The 19,665-nt window shown below is 56.8% G+C and overlaps 6 protein-coding genes across 6 annotated transcripts; 2 read left to right on the top strand and 4 right to left on the bottom strand.

Moving 5' to 3' along the window:
• Positions 1–1,352: 1,352 nt before the first annotated feature.
• Positions 1,353–1,806, bottom strand: MYCTH_2044135 (uncharacterized protein; the record flags this gene model as incomplete). The annotated part of the gene is made up of 2 exons (XM_003667035.1): positions 1,353–1,519; positions 1,629–1,806. Coding segments are annotated over 2 exons (345 nt in total), but the record flags the coding sequence as incomplete, so codon positions are not given.
• A 3,638-nt stretch (positions 1,807–5,444) lies between these two features.
• On the bottom strand, positions 5,445–5,795 carry MYCTH_2071169 (H4-like protein; the record flags this gene model as incomplete). Its single annotated transcript, XM_003667034.1, has 2 exons — positions 5,445–5,608; positions 5,681–5,795. Coding segments are annotated over 2 exons (279 nt in total), but the record flags the coding sequence as incomplete, so codon positions are not given.
• Positions 5,796–7,711: 1,916 nt separating this feature from the next.
• MYCTH_57779 (histone H3-like protein) lies at positions 7,712–8,326 on the top strand (the record flags this gene model as incomplete). The annotated part of the gene is made up of 3 exons (XM_003667033.1): positions 7,712–7,924; positions 8,047–8,199; positions 8,282–8,326. 3 exons carry the CDS (start codon positions 7,712–7,714, stop codon positions 8,324–8,326), a joined length of 411 nt encoding a protein of 136 aa, XP_003667081.1.
• A 283-nt stretch (positions 8,327–8,609) lies between these two features.
• MYCTH_2312450 (uncharacterized protein) lies at positions 8,610–10,558 on the bottom strand. The gene is made up of 5 exons (XM_003667032.1): positions 10,163–10,558; positions 9,981–10,049; positions 9,862–9,892; positions 9,294–9,623; positions 8,610–9,150 (listed from the first exon to the last, which is right to left on the bottom strand). The coding sequence occupies exons 1-5, from the start codon at positions 10,235–10,237 to the stop codon at positions 8,903–8,905; spliced, it is 753 nt and encodes a 250-aa protein (XP_003667080.1). The 5' UTR covers positions 10,238–10,558; the 3' UTR covers positions 8,610–8,902.
• Positions 10,559–10,989: 431 nt separating this feature from the next.
• MYCTH_2312447 (uncharacterized protein) lies at positions 10,990–16,987 on the bottom strand. Its single transcript, XM_003667031.1, has 4 exons — positions 16,579–16,987; positions 11,732–16,474; positions 11,512–11,585; positions 10,990–11,412 (listed from the first exon to the last, which is right to left on the bottom strand). Exons 1-4 carry the CDS (start codon positions 16,758–16,760, stop codon positions 11,246–11,248), a joined length of 5,166 nt encoding a protein of 1,721 aa, XP_003667079.1. The 5' UTR covers positions 16,761–16,987; the 3' UTR covers positions 10,990–11,245.
• Positions 16,988–17,316: 329 nt separating this feature from the next.
• Positions 17,317–19,170, top strand: MYCTH_2312445 (uncharacterized protein). The gene has a single exon (XM_003667030.1). The coding sequence runs from the start codon at positions 17,387–17,389 to the stop codon at positions 18,851–18,853; it is 1,467 nt and encodes a 488-aa protein (XP_003667078.1). The 5' UTR covers positions 17,317–17,386; the 3' UTR covers positions 18,854–19,170.
• Positions 19,171–19,665: the final 495 nt, after the last annotated feature.

Here is a 19,665-nt window from a genome sequence, read left to right as displayed (position 1 = left end):
GCCGGAAGGTGCAGGAGATGGAATGTCGTCGGCGAGTTGAACTTGAAAATCTTGCTGGTTCGGCATGCGTCAGCCGAAGGGAAGATCCGCCCCTGATGCCTTTCCAGAACAGGAAAGAACGGACGCCATCAGCCAATCATCCTCGGCCATGTAGTGTAACGGATGTGCGAAACACATATTCGGTTAGTGAGTTTACTAGCAAATCCGTAATGCGTTCAGTTTACAAAAGAGTAGTTTCGCGAAAAAAAAAAAACGCCCCTGTTGACGCGTTTGGCGCGCGTTCCGGCACGCCTCCCCACTAGATGCGTGAATGATGATTTAAATCAGCGAGCCAAGCCTCCAGAGGATTTAAGGGTGCCGCGGACACCTGGGGCTCTTTCTTTCTTTCTTTCTCTTTGCTCTTGTTTTTGGTTCTCTTTTTCCCCCTTTTTCTCTTATCTTTTTTATTCTCCTTTCTCTTTCTTTCTTTCTTTCTTTCTGTCCATTCGGACTGGCACCTCTCGCCCCCTCCACTCTTACTAAAGGGCTTCCTGCCAAGTGGCAGGGACACGCCTCGTTGTTACTCGACAGTCCTTAAACTCTTGTTCCTCTTTCCCTGTGATTGCGAACGACTCGCTCCGGTAATCCTCGCTGTACCGCTAGGACTGACTCCCTCCTTCCATAATGTGACCCGGAAGGCTGTTGCGGCGAAGGGTTGCACTTGTTGGGAAGCGTGCTCAGCGGTTCCGACCTGAGAACGCAAGCGGTAACCCAAATGCCGATTGTGCCTCCTGACAAGTGCGCCGCCACCTACTGGCAGACCCGGGCAGCAGTCCATTTCACGGGATTCAAGTCAAGCGATCCGATGGTGGCCCAGCGCCAGGTTCACGCTTATAGCCTGCCGGGTGGGCGTCGGGCACGGAAACGCTCTAGTATGCTTCATCAAGGACAGGCCCAGGGCCGTTATTTATCAGCTGACACGCGGGAATGCAGGAAGGAAGAGAAGTTTGTGATGACTATGCTTTCCCCCCTTTTTTTTTCCTTTTTTCCCCTGGACCAAACCCATTCTGCGCTTCCACTGTCGAAGGTGGAGTGCGAATGAAGCCACCACGGGTACAATTTAACACCACGGGTACAATTTAACACCACGGGTACAATTTAACATGCATCAGCTGAGTTGTCGCCTGGATGGCTTTGGACCATGGCCAGGTCCCGACGCTAGGCTGACGGTCGCCATCGCTTGACCCAGGACCATCGATGCCACAACCTCAGATGCCGTCAGTGACGGGAGTTGCATCCTAATTCCCTCGGGGCCCCTCCACGGTGTCTTAGGAGGAATACCAGCAACTGGCAACTTCCTAAGCCGTCGTCGTCGCACTCGCCGTTTCAGTCGTGGACGACGGGCAGTTCGGGTCGGTTATGGTGGCGATTCCCCATCCAGTAGAACACTGCAGGCAGTGTACGCTCGCCGTCGGGCACCGGGTGACGGTCGTCGGGCTGACGGCGGCGCGGTCGCATCCGCACGCCAGCACGACATACGCTGCGGTGATTTTGTTTCAGCGCACTTGCTGGCTCGGCTGCCGTGTCCGCGAAGGAAGGGAGGAGTTGGGGGGGGGAATAGGGGGCCTCTTTGTGGAATGTTTACTGACCATCCGAAATGCACCACACCGAGGTGGTGGTCGGGCATGCGAACTCGCATCCGGTGGTTAGATACGACGTTGCCGTCGGCCGGTACGTGCATGACGCCGGCAGTGTGGGTGGCGAGGTCGGGGCCGTGATCGTGCTGGATCGTGGAGGATGGCAGGCCGGGGAGCTCATGCCAAGCTGGCTGTTGTCACGCTGTCAGGCCAACTCTGCGTAGCTGTTGGGAGGAGCCTGTCTGCTAACATGAGGGAGGCGGCAATCGCCAAAGTGAACCGTGAGTTCGCCGCGATCATCGTGTCTTGGTGTGCTGACTTGGTCCCCTTTGTTGGCGAAACGGTCGATCCTAGAGCGAAGCATTGAGGGATATTCTGAGGTTGATGAGGGAGGAGTGCATGGACTTTAACCTTCCGGATTATCGCCAAAAGTTACCGGGTATGTCCTAGCCATTGCTACTGCGGTATGTGAAGGAGCCGGTCAATTTCACTGCGGAGAATGGACCGTCCGGCCTAGCCAGAGTTATCGTGGTTTCTAACCATTGGGGTGTGGTGTTCCTAGTCCAATCAAGACACTTCAAGCTCTGTCTCGGCTAAGCATCTTATCGGCCAGATCCTTCCGCCGCCAAAGTTCTGACCTCGTATTCTACTTGTGGCTTGAAAGTCTGTCACGAGGCTTCCTGAAGCGCGAATCGGCAAATTTGGCAGTGCTCCTAAGTCTCTTACGAGCCAAATATCTAGATGACAGAAAAGGTTGGCATGTCCCCTCGAGGGAATGATGTAGTCATGATCCGGAGTCTCAATGGCTGAGGGTAGCCGCCATGGAAGCTCCAGATTTGCGTTGGTATATGGGGCGCTCAAGAAAGCCATAAATGTTGGCAGACCCTACGAGTTCCGTGATGCATCCCCTAGCCAGGCTGTTGTTGAATTGGGCTGGGCTCCGTTCAATTGTTGATTCCCGATATACCGTGCTTTTCGATTACTGCACAGAAGCTTGTTTCTGTCCTAGGCCTTTTTCGGCCTTTTTAGGTCTGTACATACATCATAACCCGTTTTCAGACGTTTGGGTTATATGCTTCTCTTCTTGCTGTAGTTGGTTGGTGTCGAACAGACATAATTTGAGGTTTGACATTTAACGCAATTCTGTGGATACACGAGAGCGTTTCTCCGCATCATTTCTTTGGTGCGCGAGCCTGGAATCCTGCAGGCGCATTTGCCGGCATTGTAGTCCGGGTGATGTGGTGTGTTGTCGGGTTGTTCGAGTAAGGTATGCCGGTTCTGATGGCACTGAGGAGCAGTAGGGTTTTCATGTAATGATCTTCTGCATTTCGCCGGATACACCTGTCAGGATGCGCTCATTTCAAATGTTTTTTTTTTTTTTAAAAAAAAAGGTATTTGTGGCTGTCCGTGGCGAGTGAGGCTCTGGGAGGCGAAGCAATCAACAACTGGTTTTCTGGCCATCAAAGAGGACCATGTTCAAATTAGGCCCACTATGAACTTGGGGCAACTTGCCTGGCAAGAGGCGGTTGGCTATCTATGGCCGATTGTTAGCATGCGCCTGATAAAGGAAACCTGAAGGAATCAGTACGTAGTAATAGGTAACCACGGCATCCGAGGTTCTGTGTCGAAGCAACTTACCTCAGTATGCAGGGCAGGGTGGCAGTGGCGAGTTCTGGATCCTAATTATGAACACCAACACGGCACCAGGACGTCGATGGTAGAAGAACGGAAGGATGACATTGGTTACCCCCTTCTGACCGAGTTCATCTTTCCCGCGGGGTGCGTCGTGTACCTAATCAAACCAACGAAAGTGTCTGTGGGTGTTGCACCTGGTCTACAGCCGCCACTACAATCAACGTAAACCCAGGGAAAAACAGAGAAGCTGATCGGCATGAGGTTACTCATCCCATGTCGTTAGTTTCCATTATTCAGCATCTATGTCATGGGGATGTAGCACTCCGAAACTCTGACCATTTGGCGTGCCTGTTGAGCTCTAATTATCTACGATTACATTCGTGCCTTGTGAAAGCAACGACGTCTAGACGTCTCCAACAACCACTCCAGACCCCGAGAGGCACCCAAATATCCACTGAAACCGAGCCGTATTGCGACCAGGCAAAGGCCGGGGTGGCAATCTTGCGGAAGCTGCCCGGAACGCCCCGACGGGCATCATGACCAAGAAGGGAACCGTTATCCAAAGCTGCGCAAGGCCATACCACACAGCGTGTTGCGGAGTACTGTGGCTCCGTATCATCACGGGCTGAGAGTTGAAGAGATTTATCACAAACTACCCTCGCATGTGGTAGTAATAATGGTTGTTCAAGGGTTTTCGGGCTCATTCCAACTATATGCCCCGAACTGCCAATGACAGTTGATGGAATACGTTCCGATGGAGACGACCTTTGAAAACGCGCGGCCAGGATTTCAACCAGCCTCAGTACAATCATCAACTAGATTCGAGACCAGAGCAACTCGAGAAAGCTGCGACAAGAGCTCCCGGTCACCCCGAACAACGGCCCAGTACTTATTCTGCGTATACCGGAGGTCTAATCATGCGTGGGGCAAATTCGCGCACATCCATACCCCGTTTTTCTTCAGGTCTCGAACTACGAGCGGCTTAGAACTCCTTCCCTCGAGCGGTAGACTCAAAGCTTAGGGAGGTAGGAGCCTTTGTGTTCTGGGCCAAGGGGGGAAGGTACATACAGCCTGCTTCTGTGAACAAGGCTAGGGCTGTAAGCGGGGAACCAACGGCTGACCTCCAGCTTAAGGCCACTAAACGGCTTGTTTGTCACTAGAGGGGCTAAATCTGCCCAGGTTCGAGAGAGGTCATGGGCTTTGACACTCGGCGGTTGACAGCTAGCCGGAGCTGGGCTATTGTGACCCAAGATGAACGGCTGGTGAAACCCGACCAGATTCGGTCCCCAAAACCTGTGCCACCGATAAAATATGCAGCAGGCCAGCTAAGACGACAGCGGCCCGCGAAAAAGACGCGGGAACTGTTGATGTTCTCCCATCGCACAAACATCGGCGTCCATGGCACGTGCCATCCTGATTGAACGAGAATCGTGGGGAGAAGAGGCAACCCGGGAAGTTTAAACTGCAGCGCAACATGTCCATGCTCGCACACCACCAACACAAACCACTGGTGTAAATCGGATGTCTATTCAAAAAGAGTATCCCACCGAGCAGGTGTCCAATATTCTTGGTGATTGTCGAGCGCCTGCCTTCCATGCCCTCAGCTGGCCGCCCGACTCCACTCAAGCCTTGGGGCGCAGCTGAGCTAACCCCATACGAACCTAAGCAAGCTGACGATCAACAACATCGGGGGGGGGAAGCGATGAGTCATACGATACAGAGCCAGACAAATTATTAGGGATGGCAGAGGAGAACTGACTGTTCGCCGAACCGGACCGGCGGAAACGCGGCATGGCCCAGCCACGGTCTCGACGCGTTGGACCCACAGCCCGGCATAAACATCGCCACGAAGCAGTCACGTTTCCAGCACGGCAAAAGGAGACATCAAGATTGATCAGGAACGCGCAACCCCCCCGCCCATGCAGAGAGGGCCGCATCGATTATGCCTTGGTATGTCATCCGTGTAAAACACCCAGTTGTTTGACCGCCCTCCCCTATGGTACACAGAACCCCGACAGACCGGAAGATCAAGATTGAACACACACAAAGAACCCATTTGCCCGTAAAAAAAGTACTCATCGCAGCCCAACCATAACCGATGGAGTTTTAAAAAGTGTGAGAAAAAGCGCCGCTGAAATGTCATCAAGAAGTCGTCGCTCCGCCGCCGCGCCGGGGTGATTGATTTACCCCCGCTTAGCCGCCGAAGCCGTAGAGGGTGCGGCCTTGCCGCTTGAGGGCGTAGACGACGTCGAGCGACGTGACCGTCTTGCGCTTGGCGTGCTCGGTGTAGGTGACGGCGTCACGGATGACACCCTCGAGGAAGGACTTGAGGACACCGCGGGTCTCCTCGTAGATCACTGTAAAGGAGGGCGACGCGTTAGCACGCGTTGCTTATCGACCAAAAAGGGGGGAAGGTGGTAAAAACATACTGGCAGAGATACGCTTGACACCGCCACGACGCGCCAGACGGCGGATGGCGGGCTTGGTGATGCCCTGAATGTTGTCGCGGAGAATCTTACGGTGGCGCTTGGCGCCGCCCTTGCCGAGGCCCTTGCCGCCCTTGCCGCCTGCGGGAAACAATCCATGTTAGCATCGCGATGACCGACAATGTTTTTATCTCGTTGATGCAAAGAGGTATTACTTACGTCCAGTCATGTTGATGGATGAGGGATCGAGTGTAGTGCAACGAAGTGAGGCTGAAGATGTGCGATGGTGGTTGGATATGGGTAGGATCGGGGAAGGTTCGAGGGAAACGTGGGGAAGAGAAGCGGGCTTTAAATGTGGCAATGCCGATGCGGCATCAGCTGCAGCCGCGCTACAATCAGATCAGTCTGATTTGCTTGGCTCTGTTATTTTTTTTTTCGAACCCCTGCGCTGATTTTAGGACGCGTTCGCAGGGCGCAGGGCTAATGCTACAGGTGTGGGGCTGTCCTTTCCCATGGAAGAGCCCCCCACCTCGAAATCAAGTGTGCCTTTTTCCAAACGCGTGCCGATTTATGACTGGCTCAAATCAGAGGAAGTACGTACACAATTTTTTTCTAATTCGCCAGTCGCACGTGTATTCGCCGTTACCAAAGTAATCCATACTGCGGCAGAACAGTTAACGGCCCGGCATGCCCACGAGTCTCCGCCCTTCGCAGGTCGGCCCGGTCCCGTGATGTGCCTCCGGACCCGCGCCTCTCTTATGTCAGCCGCACCCCGAACATGGCGTTGTGACACACGGGAGTTTTTCATCCCAGCTCCCCATGCCACCTTGCCTGGGCGGCTGGCGTACAGTAGTGTACTCAGACTACTCGAAGTGCTCTAGTCGTACCCGACGTTTCGGGAGCCCTCCACACGGAACCGGGAGTCGCAGACGTCCTGACTACACAGAGGCTTGGATGTGGATTGTCTTCCCGCACTGCCCTATCAGGCTCTGCGGTAATGGCCCATCCCAAGGATGAGGTGCTTTGCCCACCCAATCCAAACTCATCCCGTCGTCGCGCCCTAGCCGTCGAACTACAGGAATTACAAGGAGGCATGCATGTCTTGTCGGGCTCCAAGCCTTTTGCTCTTTAGAGAAGAAGCACACGTTGACTGCTTGATGCTGTTGTCACGGAGCAGCGGGCGTACGTCACAAGTATCAGACTCTCTACTTTTGTTCCTCTGTAACTAGGCAAAGATTCCAAAGCTGATATCGAGTTGCTATTCAACACTGGCTGAGCGTAGTGTACGAGGGCCTGTTCGAGTCGGCCGGTGCAGTGCGTCGCTTTTGCTCTTTGTCCATGTTGCGTGCTTCGCAGTTGGGACTTTTGTGACAACGCTGCAGCTTCCCCCTTTCCCGACGATGCGCACCCACCCAGAAGCGTAGAAGGCTGAACCCTTCGATAGCCTCGCTCTTCAACAAGTATCCGGTTTCGAATCGTTGGCCGGTCAGGCGTATCGCATGACATCCGTTCCCCAGCCTTACAACCGGCTGCGGATCTTGGAATCAATGGTAACTCCGTACGTCCCCCGCCTGTGGTTGGCTGCCGATCTCCTGTTGCGGCAACGTTCGATGCGTGTGACCCCACAATTCTACAGATGGCCCTTGCGGCGCGCTGCATCAAGTTTTTGGACCAATAGAAATGCAGCGCAGCTGGCAGTCCGGATATGCGCAGCCAAATCCTCACCCAAAAGATGCTCGGTTTTGCCTGCGAAAACTGACCCCCATTTTCCCCTGCAACAGACCCCGGTTTCTGGCCGCGCGCAGCAACAAAAAAAAAGCAGGCACAATCAAGCTGATCAGAAAACCCGCCCACTTAATCAGCCTGCAACGTGACCCGCAGCGCCCGCCTACTTAAACCTCCTACCCCCCCACTACTTTCTTTTCCCCTTTCAACTCACAACATCACTCCACATCCAACCATCAAACCCCAACGCGGTTATTCCATTTCCATCAACAAACTCCATCAACTCCATCAACCAAGACATCATTCACAATGGCTCGCACTAAGCAGACCGCTCGCAAGTCCACCGGTGGCAAGGCCCCGCGTAAGCAGCTCGCTTCCAAGGCCGCCCGCAAGTCGGCTCCGTCGACCGGCGGTGTCAAGAAGCCTCACCGCTACAAGCCCGGTACCGTCGCTCTTCGTGAGATTCGTCGCTACCAGAAGTCGACTGAGCTGCTCATCCGCAAGCTCCCCTTCCAGCGTCTGGTATGTTGATGCCGTCTTTTACTCGAACGCGATCGCTCGGTCGCGGGTTGCGTGCGACCGGCAATCGCGTGCATCTCTTTTATTATTTAACGAACCCCACTAACGCGTCTCGCTCAATACAGGTCCGTGAAATTGCCCAGGACTTCAAGTCGGATCTCCGCTTCCAGAGCTCGGCCATCGGTGCCCTTCAGGAGTCGGTCGAGTCTTACCTCGTCTCCCTCTTCGAGGATACCAACCTCTGCGCCATCCACGCCAAGCGTGTCACTATCCAATCCGTAAGTTGCCACGCAAACACGCTCACTCTTATGAGTCATACACCGTGCATACACGTGACAGACGTGCTAACAACCTCTGCAGAAGGATATCCAGCTCGCTCGTCGCCTCCGTGGTGAGCGCAACTAAGCATGGTCGTTTCGGTCTTTGCTAGCTTGGGGTTTGGGAGGTTATGACTTTTCTCATTTGGGACGCGCTCTGGATGAAGGGGCTCATTCACGGCACTACGGGATACCGGCGTTTATGATTGCGATGGGTTTTTCTCTCTGGGGTTGTACAAATACACAGTGGCGAAGGGAAATGCCGCTAATATTGACGTTGATTTTATGATCATGATTTTGTGTGCCATTATGTTCCCCGACCTAGTTGTGTGTGACACTTGTCCTGAACGAAATCGGTGCCGCGCGGCCACGCGACGCGCTCGGTTCGAGACCAAAACAAAGAATAAATAATCGCGAACCCTGGGCGGTCCTCTGCTTGGTGGAGTCGACGCAGGGACGCGACTATAGCTTAGCCCCTCCCCCTCATGCCCCATGTCCCAAGGCTGATCAACTCGCTTGGTCATGATCACCGAATGATGGTCTCTCACACGGGGGCCGGCTGAGCAAATTTTGGTACTTAGGTATGTATGTACATAGATACACAGCACATCAGTAACAGGGCGAAACGCCTATGACCTGTTCAGTAAAGTCCACCTATCTGAGGCTACAACAATGCCCTCCATCCCGACGACCCGGCCTCGTCCCCGTTGTGGCCCTTGGCTTCTCCCGGCCTAGGCAGCCCCAGAAACTGGGCGACCTGCCCGAGGTGGTCGACGCCAAAGAAGCCCTCCGTCTTGCCCTCGGCGTTGGTGCACTCCATCCAGGGCAGGCCGAAGGCGCCCGATTCGAAGGCGCGGTCCGTGTTGGCAATGAGGGCTCGCTTGATTGCGGGGGTTGTGGATTCGGCGAGGACTGCAAAAACGGGAAATTGTTAGCTTGTTGGTTGGGGGGTTGTCCGTCTGGAAGGGGGCTGGGAAACAAATCGTAAAGAAGGGAAGAAGAAAAAAAAGAGTGGAAGCAAAAGAGATGGCAGCAGGGCACCCCCCCCCACTCACTCTTGTCGGCCCCGGCCTCGCCAAACAGTCCCGCCAGCGTCTGCTTCAGCACCTCGGGCTTGTGCGTCGCCACCGCGTTGCCCCAGTACTGCAGGTAGAACTCGTCCAGCGCCTTAATCAGGCGCGGCTGCTTCTGCGGCTCCTCCTGCTGCTGCTGCTGCTGCTGGCCCGCGGCGGCGGCATCCTGGGCGTCCTGGGCCTCGAGGTAGCACAGCGCGCGCATGACGGGCAGCGTGACGGCCGGGAAGTCGGGCGGCAGGCCGCTCGTCATGGGCACCGAGAAGTGCCGCGCCCAGCGGAGGCGCTCCGTGTTGATGTAGGTGTCCTTGTCTGTTATGTGAGAAAGGCAACCCCGCCAATTAGGTGGGTGGGGGAGGGAGGGTTTGTCAGCCCAAGTCTCGTAACGTTGACATGAACCTTGATTGATGATTTATATTGCGAAAGAGACCGGGACGAGGGGAGGGGCATTATTATGAGCTGGAAAACGAGGGGGGAGGAAAAAAAAAAGGATGTAAATAGAAGAAAAAGAGGAAGTAAGTAAAAAGAGTAACAGCAAAATGAAGCTTACTCTTGACTTTTATGGGCGGGACATTGCCACACTGTTTTCCATTTTTTTGATGTGCTGTGGTCAGTCTCTCGAACCAAGGTACTCTCAGTATGCCATTTGCAGAATCGGCCGCAACATACTTTGTGCATGATGCCACCGAGGAAGACGGGCACGTAGGTGATGTCGCACCCCTTGAAAACCGCGTCATGCTGCGTGGTCCCTCTGTGTCAGCAAAGGGCGTTCGTTCCGTAGTTGTACTGTACTCGGATAAGTGTATTAGGGACCATCTCTCGGTCCCTTTGCTCTTCTTCACTTAACGCACCCTGAGAACGTGATAGGCCAGATAGGCGAACGGGCTGACCGTGTCGACATATAGCGTGATCTTCGGGCGGGCCATCCTGGTGGACAATACGGTTGCAGCCAAGGTTCTGACGGGCGATGACGATAACGATAACCGAATTGCGCGAAACTCTGCACTGATTATTAACCGATTTGTTTGTAAGCACCAGCGATGTTGTATCATATATGTAAGAAGAAGCGGCCACCTAAAACTTTCAGAACTTCAGATGTTGGGGACTCCCAACAAAACGACAGAGAGAAACAGAAGAGACGTTGAGAGACCACTGCGGACTTGATAACTAATCAACCTCGGTTCCCAGTTCAGATGACCAAGTGGCACGCCCTTTGGGTGAACAGGGGAAGAACAGGGAAAGTGCCGGGTATTACATGCTAGTAGTACCAAAAGTATAACCGCTTCTACCCCGTGCAACAACTCAAAGAAGAGGAGACAGAGCCACCGCCCGCCAAACATACGTCTAAGGTATCAACTCTCCCCATGAAATTACCTTGGTGCCTTAGCTCTGCGTATTTAAGGGACCCTTATATCCAAAGTATGTACATCCGTACGCAGCTTATCCTGTATGTACATACGGCAGTGCGTAACCTTTGGAACGCAAAAGTACCGAGGAAGCGGACCGGGCTGACCACCACCGGCAACCCCGCATTTCAACGGGGCGCTGTGGGGTCTCCACAAGACCGAAGAGCCGACGTTCGAATGTTCTATCTTTCGGAGCGGGGAGCAAGACAACCATCCTCACAGAGCAATACTCACCTGCGGAGAACATAATAAGGTCAAGTAAGAGAGAGAAGGGAGGGAGAGCTAAGAGGAAAAAAAAACTGTTCGACCCAAAATTTTGAAATCAGCAACTTCCGTACCGGCCATTTACCAACAACAGCTATATCTGTAACTGTACGGATTACATACATACATACATACATACATACACCAAACCGCACCCATACATGGCACATACAACAAAAACAACAACAACAACAACAGGTGTCCTTGAAGTCTGTCTCTCCACATCTGTAAAATCTCAAGTTATCAAGCATGCCGCGCGGCCGCTTAGAATGCCACGGCAGCTTTGTGCTCCGTCGGCACCTTGGTGAGAACATCAAACGAGCCGGTGCCCAGCGTGCCCAACTTGCCAGCAACCAGCCTGCTAGACGGCGTCGCCAGGCAGTCCCAGTCACCCTCCAGGACCGCATCCTTGAGGAACCCGACCGTGGTTTCTGTACGCGGCAAAAAAAAAAAAAAAAATACGTTAGCCCCTCGGAAAAGGAAACTCGTTGGGCGAGGGGGCAGTCGAGGCCCCCAGAAAAAGCACGTACCGTAGCTCATCTTGGTGAATGGGCTGACGTTGCTCGTCAAGCCGATCCGGTTGAACGCCGTAAAGCCGCCGGCCCTGTGGCGTGTCTGTTAGCAACGTAACGTCGTTTGTTTCTCATTCTCCTCTTCTTCACACCGCCGACCGGGCCGGGGGGGGGGGCGGCCAGAGAAGCCGAAAAGAAGCCGCCGGGAAGATGATGAGAAGCAAAGCAAAGCACCCACCTAGTCATGTAGTCGGCAATGAGGTTCAGATGCCGCGGGTCGACCGCGATACCGTGGCCGCTGAACACGGCGCTGAGCTCCTGGACGATATTGCTCCGGCAAGCCTCGACACCGTACACCTCCAGCACCTGGGCGATGTCGTTGGTCGATATCCTGTTGGGGTTGATGTAGTCGCCGTACTGCTGCATGGCCCGCAGGTTGGCGCCCTCGGTGTGCACCAGCAGCTCGGTGCGCTCCTCGCCCGTGACGGCGTCCTTCACCTTCTTGGGCTCGAACGTGGCGGTGCCGATCCGGTCGATCTGCTGGATCAGCGACTTCTTGACCGCCTCCTGCACCAGGCTAAGCATCAGGATCTTGGGAATGGACGCGTCGAACTCGAGCGTGAAGTCGACCCACTCGCCGCCCACCTCGTCACACCGGAACCGCGCCACGTGCTCGTTCTTGTTCTTGATGCGCGCCTCGCGTGACCGCGACCGCCCCTCGTCCGTCTTGCCGTCGCCCAGCCCGTCCTCCGGTTCCGGACTGCCGCCGTACGCCTCGTCCACGAACTCGAGCTGCTCCTCGCCCTCTTCGGCGTCGTCCGTCTCGCGCTGGAGCTGCTGCTGGATCGCGTCGTCCTCCTCGTCATTCGGCCCGTACGAGACCGCCTCGGACCGGTTGGCTCGCTGCTTGGCGCTCGTGGCATCCTCTTCACCCTCCTCGTCGTCGTCATCGTCGTCGCCGCCCGGCCCCCTCTCCCGTTCCGGGTTGGGTGCCGCCATCTCCACCACGCCGGACTTGACGCCGATCTCGGGCGTGGCGGCGCTGTTCTGCTTTTGCTTCTTCTTGATCTCCTTCCTCGTGAGGGCGGAAAGGAGCGGGATGAACTTGCGCTCCACCGTGTTGAGCACGTCTGCGATGGTGATAGCATACATCTTGATGTACTCGTCCGCCTTGAAGAAACGCAGCCGGATCTCGAACGACTTGGCCAGGGCGTATCCGATACCGCGCCCGACGTGCTCGCGGACCACCGCCTCCTTGGTGACGTGGGCCAGCGGGAGCACGCTGATGGACTTTGCGAACCGCTCTCCGTCCTGCTCCGAGAGTTCCTCGTTCAGGACAAGAGTCATCGACGGCGTCGACGGCTTGGTGCTGGCCGTCATCAGGATTTCGCGGAGACGCGGGATACCCAGGGTCACGTTCCTAGCCGAGTGACCTGCCAGATGGAATGTGTTCAGCGTCATCTGGGTTGACGGCTCTCCGACAGACTGCCCAGCCACGATGCCGACGGCCTCGCCAGGTTCGACCAGGGACCGGATGTACTTGGCTGCCAAGATCTTCTCGGCGGTCTTGCGGGCGATCAGGCCCTGTTGCTTCTCCGGGCCCTTCTTATCCTTGATCAGGCCGTCCTTGTTGGTCTTGACATAGTCCATCATCTTGGTGTAGAACTTCTCCGACGTGGCGAAAGCGAAGGCGCTAGGGTCGAGCTCTGCCGTCACCGGGTCAAGGGGGTTGCGGGTGTTGCTGGACCGGATGGCGCTCTTCATCCGCTTCATGACCTCGTCCTTGTGCTCGAACAAGGCCTGGGTTCCGGGCTCGTGGTACCTGATCTGTGGCAGCTGCGAGTCGAGATTGCGCAGGACGAACTCGAAGTCGTTAAGGTATTTCTGCTTCGAGATGTCGATGCCGTCCTCGCCGAACAGGAACTGCACGACCGAGCCATCCGAGTCTCGGACCGACGAATCGTACGAGACCCTTAGACCTTCCATGCCCTTGATCAGACACCTCTGGAGGTAACCGGAACGGGACGTCTTGACGGCCGTATCGATCAGACCCTCGCGACCGGCCATGTGATGGAAGTAGTACTCCTGCGGGCGAATGCCCGTCAAGAAACGATTGACAATATAACCGCCTGCCCTCACATCGGTGTCGAATGGCTTGAAGCTGGGCAAGGTCTTGCCGCTGACCATGACGGGGACGCGGCGGCCTTCGAGTACCTGCTGACCCAGGTTGCACGAGATGAGGTTGGCGTTGACGGGACTGCCCTTGGCACCGGAAGTCGTCATCGACTGCATGTGATTCTTGGGGAACTGCTTCTCGAGACCGGCGGGCAGGCAGAGCCTGGTGATCTCGGACGAGAGATCGGCTAGCGCGTGGCTGGTCAGCAACTCCAGGCCTTCCTGCTTCTTGTCGTCTCGGAGGACCTCCTCGAGACGCTCCAGGAGGAGAGGATCGTCCTTGGTCGGCTTCTGCTCCTCGAGCGACACGTACTTGGCCGCCACTCGGAGACCGATATCTGCAGCGGCCCTGATCGTCTCCCTGCGGTCCTTCTCGCCCTGCGGCGTCATGCGAAGGTCGTCCATACCGCATGTGAAGGCGATCATGGCCAGGTATCGGGTCAGTAGCCGACCCATGCTGCTGAGCAGTTTCCCCGCGACTGACGGGCCGTAGATTTCGTGGACGGCGTGGACGAAGCCGCCGCTGCTTGGGCCCAGCTGTGACTTGTCAAGGATGCCGCTGATGAACTCGCCATCCCGAAACATCACCTGGCCCTCCTCGGAGTCCTCGCCCCAGCTACGGCTCTTGATCTTAGCAGAACCGTTCATCCACAGATTCCCACAATCGGCCGGCCTGATGTTCTTCAGGATGGTGGTGATGACCTGCTTCCCCGTCCAGCGGGAAACGGGCTTGATGACGGCTGGAGGTACGAGCTCGATCCTCTCGCCCGTGATGTGTCCGCTCTCTGGTCGGAGTGCGCTGTAGATGAGCTGATGGTAGGCCCCCTGGTCGAGGAAGACGTCCTTGCTGCACAACTCCACCGACACTGACAAGTGGTCCTGGATCAAACCACGAAGGGGGTTCCCGGCTGTTCCCGAGACGTATTGGTGATCGGTATCGGCCAACTGCAGGGCCTCCACGCGCGCGAGCTCGTTCTGCGGAAAGTGCATGTTCATCTCGTCGCCGTCAAAGTCGGCGTTGTACGTGTTGCAGTTGGCGTAGTGCATGCGGATCGTCTTCTCTCCCGGCAGGACGCGGACACGGTGGCCCATGATGGAGGGCTTGTGAAGCGTCGGTTGCCGGTTCATCAAGACCACGTCACCGTTGGTCAAATGCCGATGTACCTTCTTATTGCGCTGGCCGCTGAAGTTGTTCCCGGTCGGGGCGAGAAGTTGATTCGCCAGCGCAATACGGTCTTCTAGTGACTTGGTGCGCAGGTTGATGATCTGGCCGTTCTCGTTCTCGATGGCCGAGGCACCAGGCCACTTGTCGACACCGTTGATGACTGCCTGCTGAAGATCCTTGAAGTTATGACTCGTCACCGGCTCGGGATACGTGAGTTTCTTGGCAAAAACGGGAGGCACTCCGATCTCGTTGGTTTCAATATTGGGATCGGGAGAGATGACACTCCTGGCAGCGAAGTTGACACGCTTGCCCATCATGTTTTTCCGGAACAGGCCCTCTTTCTTCTCGAGCTTCTGCTTGATCCCCTCTTCGTTTCGCTTGGCGGCGGCACCCTGAATCGGGTTCTTGTCACGGTCTATCAGGGAGTTGACGGCGTCTTGCAGTTCCGTCCACGCCTGGTACAGCGAGCTCATGTCCCTGGTCCTCCTGCCCTCGTCCGCGGCTGTCTCTTTGGTTTGGCTGCTGATCTCCCGCGAGATCTGCGCCACGTTGGAAGCGCTCCTTAGGATCATCTTGTAGAGGTTGTTCTGCTGAGCTTCGGAGATCTGCGAATCCCCCATGCGAGCTTCTGGGCGATAACGGTTGGGGGGAACCAAGAGGGCGGTAATGAAGAACATGTCGGCTGTGAGCGGTTTGGAGTTTCTCGGTCGGGGCTTCGAGTTGTAGAGGAGGGATAGGATTTCCTGCTCTTTCTCGAAGAGCAGCTCGAGGCGCTTGTGAACTTCCATAGTGCTGAGGTACCGCTGAGCCGGTTTCGCCGCTTTCGACTTGCTCCGTCGCGTCTTTACGGCGGCGTCGGTCATGACAACATCCCCGTTTTCGTCGAGCTCCTCGCCCTCGCCCTCGCCCTCGCTGTCGCGCTCTCCGGACGACCCCTCAGAAGATGAGTCGACGTCGGCGATACCCTCGTCAGGATTAAGATCGTGGTGTTTCTTGGCCTTTCGGCTCAGGGCAAGCGCGTCGACCCGCGTCCTCCCAGCTTGTGCCATAGCTGCCCTTTCCTTCTCGCTCAGGTCGCGCTCAAAGATCTTGACCCAACGGTCCTTGCGATAGACGGGCGAAATGCCGTCGCAACTCCTGCACCGCTTCTCCTTGACAATCTGGGCGAGGAACTCCTTCACCAGCGCCCGCCTCATCTCGGCCGCGCCCTCATGCTTGCCCTTCCTGATGTCGCCAACGTTGACCTTGAGCCTATGCTCCCGCAGGACCTGCCGCACATACGTCTCCCTGGCGCGCATGGTGCTGTCATGCAGGTTGTTCCCCTCCTCTTCCGCCTCGTCCGCCTCGACCGTAGGAACATCGGATAACCTCAGCTTCCTGAGCTGCTCTCCCAGGTCGCTGGCGGAAAACGACTCAATCATGTTCGCCTCGTGGACAAGGCCAACCTGCAATAGCCGGAGCATGCAAGTGTACTTGTGGATTTCGTGACGCGGCAGTCGGAATTTGTGGCAGTAGACGCACTGGGCGCGGAGCAAGCGGTACGCCTGGTCCATGAAGACGGGGTGATAGACCGGTACGGGGAGCTCGATGTGACCCGGATGGCCCGGGCATTGGGCCTGGTTCAGATTGCATGTCCGGCATCTGCGTACCATGTTAGCCTAGAGGTTGTCTTGTTTATTCACCGCCTACCCCCTCGCCCGTCCGTTCGGACCCGGGGGGGACGGCGCGAGCGTCGGTCGTCTCACAAGGAATCGCCCCATGACCCCAGGGCGGGGTCGTAGAGACCGCCGGGTATCGGGTTGAGAAGATTGTCGAAGGTGCTGTCATTCTCGATCCGCTTGACGGAAATGGACCGGATCTCGTCGGGAGAAAGAAAGGTGAATTCGACGCTTTCGAGCGCCGACCCCACGGGTTGTGCGATATTCATGCTGGCCAAGAGGTTATTTGAGGGTCAAACCCATCTATGCCGCACTGCAGACGCGCCGTGTCAGCGGCCGGTCGAAACGGTTCTCCGGCCGGCTGGGATGTCGAGGTCGGCCGCAACAGGAAGAAAGGCCGGGGGGGGGGGGGGTTTAAAAAGTACCAAGGCTTCTTCCTCGAGATCTTCCTCGAGATCGCAGCCTCCAGAGTCCGTGATTGGCGGGGAATTGGAGATTGGAGATGGATGCTTCCGCGAGAATATTTTTTGGCGGTCAAACCAGGCAAAACCCCACAGCTGCACTGGCGTGGGGCAACCAGTCGCCTTGGTGCCTTTGAGCTCCAGGCTTGGTGCGGAACGGGACCTTGCACAGTGGGTATCCGTTCTGCGTAGTGATCTTGCAGACCAAACTTCCCAAGGTTATTGTCACGTCCATCCCCTCCTAAGTACACACCAACACCACAACAGTACCAAATTGAGGCTTGCGACCGTCATTTCCCAAACCCGGAGAGACTATTAATTATCAAAAGCACCGCGGGGGTTTGCATCCTCGCGCTTCGTTTTAAATCGCCGTCCGCCGCGGCGCAGCTCAAGACTGGCGAGACCGAGAGTTAGGGCCGACGCCAACCCCAGCGATGGATCGAAACGCACAGTCCGGCGGACTTGGCCCCCGCCATGATGCCTCGTCGAGAATACAGAAGCCCGAGTCGGCAGCCGACCGCCTGGCGGCGCTCAAGGCTCGTGTGGCTGCCGCGGTTGGCAGCGCGAAGGCCAAGGGTGGCCTCAACACGCCTCTCCACCCCGCCCTCGCCGACCTCAACGCCCCCCTCAAGCCGGGCGATTCTCTCAGGAGCGCGCTGGGCCAGCGACCAACAACAGCAGATACTGCAAAAACGGCCAAGGGGAGGCCAGCAGGTCTCTCGGCGACGACGCAAGATGGCCAACGAACGAACCCGTATCTCGACACGGGCAGCGCCCCTGCGGGCAAGGCGAGAGAGCCGAGACAGCTCATCTTCAACCAAAAGGGGAAATACATCCAGCAGGCGAACGCGCTGCGCAGGCAGGCGGCGCTGGAGGAGATGAAGAAGAGGATCGCCGAGCAGGCTCGCAAGGCGGGGCTGGAGGAGGACCGGGCGGCCGAGAAGGCGTTCGTGGTCGAGGCGCCTCCGGATCTGGAATGGTGGGACGAGGGGCTCGTGGACGGGAAAGACTACAGCAACATTCCGGAGTCGATCAAGCTCTCGACCTCGGACAGCATCATCACGGTGTACATCCAGCACCCCGTCGCGATCGAGCCGCCGCAGGACAAGCTGGCGCCCGAACCCAAGCCCATGTACCTGACGCCCAAGGAGCAGCAGAAGCTCCGCCGGCAGCGGCGCATGATGGAGCTCAAGGAGAAGCAGGCCAAGATCCGGCTGGGGCTCGAGCCGGCCCCGCCGCCCAAAGTCAAGAAGTCGAACCTGATGCGCGTCCTGGGCGAGGAGGCGGTCAAGGACCCGACGGCGGTCGAGGCGCGGGTCAACCGCGAGATCGCGGAGCGCTACAACAAGCACATGCAGGCCAACGAGGAGCGCAAGCTGACCAAGGAGCAGCGGCACGAGAAGATCGCGGCGAACCAGGCCAAGGACGCGGCCAAGGGGATCCACGTCGCCGTGTTCAAGATCGGCAGCCTCGTCAACGGGCAGCACCGCTACAAGATCAACATCAACGCGACGCAGAACGGCCTCGGCGGGGTCTGCATCATGCACCCCAAGTTCAGCCTCGTCATCGTCGAGGGCGGCGAGCACAGCGTCAACAACTACAAGAAGCTCATGCTGCGCCGCATCGACTGGACCGAGTCGCTGCCGCCGCGCGACAGGGACGCCGCCTCCGCCGGCGGCCCCGCCGCGGGGCGCGACTGGCTCAAGAGCGAGGACGAGAACGGCCAGCTCAAGGACCTGTCGGCCAACAAGTGCGTGCTGGTGTTCGAGGGCGAGACCAAGGCGCCCGCCTTCAAGAAGTGGGGGAGCAAGGTGTGCGAGACGGACGCCGAGGCGCGGGAGTTCCTCTCCCAGCGGAAGATGGAGAACTTTTGGACGCAGGCGAAAAGCATCCCGATGTGAGCCACACAACTTCGGCGGAGGCCGTTTTGGCGGAGGGAAGAAGCAGAGCAGTCTGCAACCTATCACTGTACATGTATGGTTCTCTGTAATCAAACAGGCATTTCGGGCCCGGAGTACCATCCAACGGCTTCAGCTCGTGTTACGAACCCCGTCGGCGTTTATCCATCCCTTCTGAGATAGGGCAGTACGCCGTCGTGCTCTCCGACTCCCGGCTTTAAAGAAAAGGAAAGGGAAAAAAAAATGGCGAGATGCGGCCTTCCAGCCCTCCCTTGTCCGAACACTGACGGTTCCGACGCGTGCAAGTGGTCGAAAGCGGCTCTGGTCGGCAGAACCCGTCCGGTACGCGTTACGGATATCCAATGATTTGCTCTGGGTGGATGTCCAGGGGCTGATGCGCAATCAGGGTTTCGCGCTTCTCTGGCTTGCCCCGAGGGGCGAGGGTGGGGGGTGGGGGAAACAGGCGGTCGAGTGAGATGCTCCATGCGTTGTTCTTTTGCGCGGAAGGATCAAGCACATGCTTAAGGCGTCGGTCTCGCCAAGGAACGTTTTGTGCAGCCCCCCATCCTTCCCGTCAAGTCCAAAGGCCCCGAAAACGCCGTCCCTGATTCCCGAAGACTCGCTCATTTGGATGGGGACGCTCTATGGGAATGGCCCAACCAGCAAGCACTGTTACGCAATAACGCCGAAAGCTCCGCTAGGGTATTATCGACTACCTACTGAGTGTTCAGCGGGGTGCGACTGATAGCCGTCTTGGTGGTCTTCGGACTGGTTCTTGAGTCGGTCCAAACCCCTGCTCCGGAATAACCTACATC

The sequence above is a fragment of the Thermothelomyces thermophilus genome, chromosome 7 (assembly GCF_000226095.1).
Source record: "Thermothelomyces thermophilus ATCC 42464 chromosome 7, complete sequence".
Classification (NCBI taxonomy): Eukaryota; Fungi; Ascomycota; class Sordariomycetes; order Sordariales; family Chaetomiaceae; genus Thermothelomyces; species Thermothelomyces thermophilus.
Note: the sequence above shows the minus strand (reverse complement) of the source record. Positions and strands in the feature narration are given on the sequence as shown.